Genomic DNA, 8366 nt, shown 5'->3' on the forward strand with positions numbered 1-8366 from the left:
TGATTTATTGATTGCTTCTGTGGACAGGTGTCTTTTTTACAGGTAACAAGCTGTGGTTAGGAGCACTCCCTTTAACCTCTATGGGCTAGGCGGGACGTAATCGTCCCACCTACGTAACAGCCAGTGTAATCCAGTGGCGCCATTTTCAAATACCTTAAAAATCCTATTACTTCAATTTCTCAAACATATGAATATTTTACACCATTTTAAAGACAAGACTCTCGTTAATCTAACCACACTGTCCGATTTCAAAAAGGCTTTACCACGAAAACAAAACATTAGATTATGTCAGCAGAGTACCCAGCCAGAAATAATCAGACACCCATTTTTCAAGCTAGCATATAATGTCACAAAAACCCAGAAGACAGCTAAATGCAGCACTAACCTTTGATGATCTTCATCAGATGACAACCCTAGGACATTATGTTATACAATACATGCATGTTTTGTTCAATCAAGTTCATATTTATATCAAAAAACAGCTTTTTACATTAGCATGTGACGTTCAGAACTAGCATACCCCCCGCACACTTCCGGGGAATTTACTAACAATTTACTCAATTACTCACGATAAACGTTCACAAAAAGCATAACAATTATTTTAAGAATTATAGATACAGAACTCCTCTATGCACTCGATATGTCCGATTTTAAAATAGCTTTTTGGTGAAAGCACATTTTGCAATATTCTAAGTACATAGCCCAGCCATCACGGGCTAGCTATTTAGACACCCGGCAAGTTTAGCCTTCACCAAAATCAGATTTACTAGTTTTAGAAACTTTGGAGTGTTTTCTATCCAAAGCTAGTAATTATATGCATATTCTAGTTTCTGGGCAGGAGTAATAATCAGATTAAATCGGGTACGTTTTTTATCCGGCCGTGAAAATACTGCCCCCTATCCATAACAAGTTAAGTGTTCAATAAAAGTAAATATGAGCACTCAACCCGCTGCGCCTTAGTCTACTCTGTATGATGACTGTTACAATTGGGGTAAGGGAATATAGGATTTTGAATGGGAATCAATTGCTTGGTCCCCACAAGGATAGTAAAACAAACATGTGTGTGTGTGTGTGTGTGTGTGTGTGTATCTGCATTTGCATGCTATCTGACAAAAGGAGAGGAAGGGTTGCAAATGTCTCCTGAACTGTAGGTGCTTTGTGATTCTATTTCTATGAATCCCTATGCTTACTCAGAGTACCAAAAAAGCAGTAACATACATACATTTTTATAAAAGCACTGTACATCATCTGTCCTATGAGCTTTGAATTTCCTGCCCAACACAACAGCTATTCTTTGAAAGGGTTTGGTGTAGAGATCTTCATGTCGAACAAGGGGCGAACAGTTTGATGATGACATCAATGGGCAAATTGTCTCTTAGATGCTACCTCAAAGCACTTATGACACGCATCCAATCTCCATTGTGAATCCTGCCTCTGAAGTGATAAAAAGCCTTACTCCGCTCATTCCACTCTCAGGCTTTTAAAGTTCCAGATGTGGTTTTAATACCGCATATCCTCACATGTTCTCTCCTCATAACATCTTGGGATTGAGTTGCAATATCTCACAAGGCTTTACTTTTAATTTCTCCCATATATTTTTCACATATGGATTACTAGACTAGATAAAAGTATTGTACAGTAACTAAATGCCAAAAGGCTTCAGCTCTTGAACTCTTTACAATCAATGTGACTTGTTGGTTGTGGTCAATAGTCTATTGTGCTCCGACCATTTAGTTTGTTCTGTTTGTTTTCCACAGTTCTGATTGGAGAAGCCCCGGCGCTGTGCTCGCACCCATTGGCCGCCTCCCTGACCTTCGCCCTCTGCTCCTTTCTACTGCTGCTCTACAGATGATGAGCGCAACTCACAGCGTCCACCTTTCTGTTTTCATCTCCACCCCTGTTTTCATTACCAATCCATCCTTCATATCTCCCATTCCACCCTGGCTAAGCTTGTACCTCTTCTTGTACCACTTCTTCTCTCTCATTCTTCTTTTCCACACTCACACTTTTACTGTCTTATGCTGCTGTTTTCTCCAGTCATACTTGTGACCTTTGACACCCAATATCCAACCCCTCACAGCAGACACTCACCCGGCTTCATACTTCTCTTCACTTTCTCACTCTTCATCTACTCTTTCCCAACCCCGTATTCCTGGGACACAAGTGTCGGACACTCTACCAAAGATGACGAAGGACAAAATAAGAAATATGGGTGGGGGGAGGGGTGGTCTCCCCCCTGTTTTTGAACCCTCCCCCTCGCCTCCTTGGGCTAGGTGCAAGGTAGCTGCCGCATCACGAAGGCAGACTGAGTGACTGACAGAGAAAGAAAGATAGAAAGAAAGAAGCTCCCACTTGCCTCTCCTCTACCAGTCACTGCAGTAGGACCTGCGTTAGATTGTACGTATACATTTCTCTATATAATATATATTACAAAAGTTTAAATAACATTTAAGTGAAGAAAAACACTCATGGACATGGATGACTTTACAGGCTACGACAAAGCGAAACTAAAGAAGCACAAATTTATACAATCTATTCTTTCTTTCTTTTCCAAAGAAGTGTTGTATTTTTACTGCATGAGGCTTGATTCATATCGTTCAGCGATAAAAGGGAACCTCCCACTGGGCAAAAACTGGTTCAATTAATGTTATTTCCACGTCATTTCAACTCCCAAAATCAATGTGATGACATTTAATCAACGTGGAAAACGAATTGGATTAGCAAAAAGTCATCAATGTAAGGGCATTTAAAAAAAAAAAAACTTTTAACCTAAACCCAAAAAGTGGAATTATTTTGTTGATTTCCTGTTTAATTCACGTTAGTTGACAACTCAAGCAAATGTAAATCAAAACTATAAGTTGAACTGACATCTATACCCAGTGGGCTTGTTCATACAAAACAAAAATATAAACGCAAAATCAAATCCAATCAAATTTTATTTGTCACGTGTTTTGCTAATGTTATTGCGGGTGTAGCAAAATGCTTGTGTTTCTAGCTCCAACAGTTCAGTAATATCTAAGAAGTAATACCAAACAATTTCACAACAATACACGCAATACACACCAATCTAAGTAAAGGAATGGAATTTAGAATATATAAATATATGGACGAGCAATGTCAGAGTGGCATAGACTAAGATACAGTAGAATAGAATAGAATACTGTATACACATATTAGATGAGCAATGCAAAATATGTAAATATTATTTAAGTGACTAGTGTTCCATTATTAAAGTGACCAGTGATTTCAAATCTATGTATATAGGGCAGCACCCTCTAATGTACTAGTGATGACTATTTAACACTCTGACGGCCTTAAGATAGAAGCTGTTTTTCAGTCACTCGGTCCCAGCTTTGATGCACCTGTACTGACCTCGCCTTCTGGATGATAGCGGGGTGAACAAGCAGTGGCTTGGGTGGTTATTGTCCTTGATGATGTTTTTGGCCTTCTGTAACATCAGGTGCTGTTGGTGTCCTGAAGGGCAGGTAGTTTGCTGCGGTGATGCATTGGGCAGACCGCACCACCCTCTGGAGAGCCCTGCGGTTGCGGGCGGTGCAGTACCAGGCGGTGATACAGCCTGGCAGGATGCTCTCAATTGTGCATCTGTAAAAGTCTGTTAGGGTTTAAGGTGCCAAACCAAAATTCCTCAGCCTCCTGAGGTTAAAGAGGCGCTGTTGCGCCTTCTTCACAACACTGTCTGTGTGGGTGGGCCATTTCAGTTTGTCAGTGACGTGTACACCCAGGAACTTGAAGCTTTCCACCTTCTCCACTGCAGCCCTGTCGATGTGGATGGGAGGGTGCTCCCTTTGTTCACAACCAGCTCCTTTGTTTTGTTGACAATTGGTGGGAGGTTATTTTCCTTGCAACACACTCCCAGGGCCCTCACCTCCTCCCTGTAGGCTGTCTCGTCATTGTTGGTAATCAGACCTACTACTGTTGTGTCGTCTGCAAACTTGATGAATTAGTTGGACGTGTGCATGGCCACGCAGTCATGGGTGAACAGGGAGTACAGGAGGGGGCTGTGCACACATCCTTGTGGGGCCCCAGTGTTGAGGATCAGCGAAGTGGAGGTGTTGTTTTCTGGGGGCGGCCTGTCAGAAAGTCCAGGAACCAGTTGCACAGGGCGGGGTTCAGACACAGGGCCTCAAGCTTAATGATGAGCTTGGAGGGTACTATGGTGTTGAATGCTGAGCTATAGTCAAAGAACAGCATTCTTACATAGGTATTACTCTTGTCCAGATAGGATAGGGCAGTGTGCAGTGCGATGGCAATTGCATCGTCTGTGGATCTACTGGGGCGGTAAGGAAATTGAAGTGGGACTAGGGTGTCAGGTAAGGTAGAGGTGATATGATCCTTGACTAGTCTCTCAAAGCACTTCATGATGACAGAAAAGAGTGCTACGGGGCGATAGTAATTTACCTTTGCTTTCTTGGGTACAGGAACAATGGTGGACATCTTGAGGCATGTGGGGACAGCAGACTGGGATAGGGAGAGATTGAATATGTCCGTAAACACTCCAGCCAGCTGGTCTGTGCTCTGAGGCCGCAGCTAGGGAGGCCGGCAGCCTTGCGAGGGTTAACGAGTTTAAACGTCTTATTCACATTGGCCACAGAGAAGGAGAGCCCACAGTCCTTGGTATCGGGCCGCGTCAGTGGTACTGTGTTATCCTCAAAGCGGGCGAAGACGGTGTTTAACTTGTCCGGAAGCAAGACGTCGGTGTCCGCCACATGGCTGGTTTTCCCTTTGTAGTCCATGATTGTCTGTAGACCCTGCGACATACGTCTCATGTCTGAGACGTTGAATTGCGACTCCACTTTGTCTCTATAATAACATGTTGCCTGTTTGATTGCCTTACGGAGGGAATAACTACACTGTTTGTATTCGGCCATATTCCCAGTCACCTTGCCATGGTTAATGCAATGATTTGCGTTTTCAGTATAATGTGAATGCGGACATCTATCCACGGTTTCTGGTTAGGGTAGGTTTTAAAAGTCTCAGTGGGTACAACATCTCCTATTCACTTCCTGGTAAACTCAGTCACCGTATCAGTGTATTCGTCAATGTTATTCACGGAGGCTACCCGGAACATATCCAAGTCCGTGTGATCAAAACAATCTTGAACCGTGGATTCCGATTGGTCAGACCAGCATTGAATAGTCCTTAGCATGGGTACTTTCTGTTTGAGTTTTCGCATATAGGAAGGGAGGAGAAAAATGGATTCGCGATCAGATTTGCTGAAAGGAGGGTGGGGTAGGGCCTTGTAGGCATCCTGGAAGTTGGAGTAACAGTGGTCGGGTGTTTGCGTAACGTGAGTACTACAGTCAATGTGTTGATAGACACGGCTGTGACTATAACCAAAGTGAATTATCTTGGGAAGTAATACGGTTGGCATTTGATTGTGAGGTATTCTAGGTCGGGTGAACAAATGGACTTGAGTACGTTATCACGAAACATACACCCTCACCCTTCCTCTTCCTGGAGAGATATTTATTCCTGTCTGTGCAATGAACTGAGAACCCAACTGGCAGTACGGACTCAGTACGGACAGTATATCCCAAGAGAGCCATGGTTCCATGAAACAGAGTATGTTACAATCCCTGATGTCTCTCTGGAAGGAAATCCTCGCCCTGAGCTCGTCAACTTTATTATACAAAGACTGAACATTGGCGAGTAATATACTCGGAAGCAGTGGGTGGTGTGTGCGCCTCCTAGGTCAAACTAGAAGTCCACTCTGAGTACCTCTTCTCTGCCGGCGATGTTTTGGGTCAGCCTCTGGAATCAGTTCAATTGCCCTGAGGGGTATGAACAAAGGATCCGGTTCGGGAAAGTTGTAATGCTGGTGAGTTACCGCTGCTCTGATATCTTCCCGGCTGTATGTAATAAGACAAAAAAATTATGGTCTAATAATGTAAAAACAAATACTGCGACGTGTCCTAAAAGCTAGAAGCCCTATCTGTCAACGCCTTTTTGTCCATATGCAACAATTTCAACGATTTTACTGAGTTACAGTTCATATAAGGAAATCAGTCAATTGAAATAAATTCTTTAGGCCCTAATCTGTAGACCCCACCCACTGGGGAGCCAGGCCTAGCCAATTAGAATATATTTTTTCCCACAAAAGGGAGTTGTTATAGACAGAAATACTCCTCAGTTTCATCAGCTGTTCAGGTGGATTGTCTCAGACGATCCCGCAGCTGAAGAAGCTGGAGTGGTCTGCGGTTGTGAGGCCGATTGGACATACCACCAAATTCTCTAAAACAATGGTACATCTTATGGTAGAGAAATTAACAATAAATTATCTGGCAACATTTCTGGTGGACATTCCTGCAATCATCATGCCAATTGCACGCTTCCTCAAAAGTTGAGACATCAGTGGCATCTGATCATCAGATGTGACATCATATTTTAGAGTGGCCTTTTATTGTCCCCAGCACAAAGGGCACCTGTGTAATGATCATGCTTTTTAATCAGCCTCTTGCTATGCCACACCTGTCAGGTGTATGGATTATCTTGGCTAAGGAGAAATGCTCAGTAACAGGGATGTAAAACAAATTTGTGCACAAAATGAGAGAAATAAGCTTTCTTGTGCGTATGGAACATTTCTGGGATCTTTTATTTCAGCTCATGAAACATGGGACTAACACTTTACATGTTGCGTTTATATTGTTGTTCAGTATATATATACACAGAATATGGACATCAAGCTATGTGTGCCTCTAAGATTTGCCTCCATAATTTTCCTAACTGAAAGCACTTGTAAAAAAAATGGGTGTGGACACTTGATTTCTGATGTCAAGTGCATTTTGGCTATGTTTTTGTTATCGCCAATAGTCCCATTGTAGTGGCTACCTTGATCCATACTGCATTTCAAGCTCATGAGAAGCATGTCAAGCTTGTTTAACAAATACAGTATATATATGTTAATATGATCTGGGAGCCATCTTGTGTGATCCTACCTCACACTTTTAGGCTTTAACTGTAACAACAGCTCATGTCATAGCGTAGCTGCTCTCCAACATTTTGGGGAATTTTGTCCTCTCAGGTCAAGTCTTGAGCTAACATGGAATCACTGGGGGGGTCAGGTGTCAACTCAGTCTGTGTCCAATGTGGTGTTTACGTGCTACTCAGAACTAGGAAACTCTGAAATATCAAACTTGCAAATTCGGGGTAGAACGGTGCTTTATTTACCACTTTGGAAGCTCATTATGAATGGTTTAGCACATCTGAAGCACATTAGGGCAATTTTGTCTGTCCCAAGTTTCTTTCAGAGTTTGCGATAATTCTGGTAGCACATGAATGCAGCTTACTGGCTTGCCGACTACCCATCTCCCATCAATTTATCCTGTGAGCTGTGCATTTTGTAAGCATTTCTTATGAAGCATCGACCATTTGTTAACTCCAACTCACAACCATATTTAATGTATATTTACAACTATCTGTAGGTATAGGCAGGAGATATTCAAGGTGGAAATGCCTGCCTTAGGACAGAAAAAGTATGCATCGGAATCAGATGCAACTGAAAAATATTGAGCAAACTACTTCATCACAAGATTTTAAATGATAACAGAACATTAGGACATTTAAACTAATATTCTATGTGACTAAATGTTTTTAAGCCCAAAGAATTTAGAGACTTGGTCCAATTGATGATGATTCATTTGTGGTTTCTACACACATCTATTTGGCAATTATGGATATGACAGCAAATTTCAACACTAAATCCATATAAACCCATAATATCAAGCTAAATCAATTTGAGACCACACACATTCCTGTCCATGGTCTTGTGCTTTACTAGAAAATGAATGGACGTTGTCTTTCACACTCATGAGTTCTACCATAATCATCTATGTGTAGCTAAGCACGTACAGTATGTGTAACATTACTGTTAGTTGCAACAAACGCATTTGAGACACACGATGTGTACTGGATCCTACTTTAACTGTAGTATGCTGCTGTATTCGGGAGAGTGTGGGAAGGTCCACTTCAGAATATATTTACAGTAAACTGCAGAAACATTGCTGACACAGATTACAGTTGAGTAACCTGCATAGAAATACTCAGGACCTATACTGATAATGTTAAATACACAATGGAAGAAAGGGTACAGCACGGAGATGGATAAATATAAGCCTTGGACTAGGTTTTATGGTATATTTTTAAACTTTGTGTCTTCTGTGTTCTCTATTGTAGAATATTTCTCAACGTTAACACTGATGTAAATTCCGGTGAATTCCTTGGTAATGAAATTAATATGTGGGTAGGAATACTATCAAATTGGCAAAAACACTGAAATAAGGGCAAGTACACCTTTTTGGGGATAATAAGTACTAACAGATATTATATTTATTGTTTTCATGGTTAAG

The 8366-nt window shown here is 41.7% G+C and overlaps 1 protein-coding gene across 1 annotated transcript in view; it reads left to right on the plus strand.

Annotated features, from left to right (window-relative positions):
- Positions 1-3121, plus strand: part of LOC106610595 (MAM domain-containing glycosylphosphatidylinositol anchor protein 1) — a 401645-nt gene extending 398524 nt beyond the window's left edge. The window contains exon 18 of the mRNA XM_014209988.2: positions 1758-3121. Coding sequence (XP_014065463.1) covers positions 1758-1852 — 95 coding nt within the window. The 3' untranslated portion in view covers positions 1853-3121. The remainder of the gene's footprint in view (positions 1-1757) is intronic.
- The last annotated feature ends 5245 nt before the right edge of the window (positions 3122-8366 follow it).

The sequence above is a fragment of the Salmo salar genome, chromosome ssa09 (genome assembly GCF_905237065.1).
Source record: "Salmo salar chromosome ssa09, Ssal_v3.1, whole genome shotgun sequence".
In the NCBI taxonomy this organism is placed as follows: domain Eukaryota; kingdom Metazoa; phylum Chordata; class Actinopteri; order Salmoniformes; family Salmonidae; genus Salmo; species Salmo salar.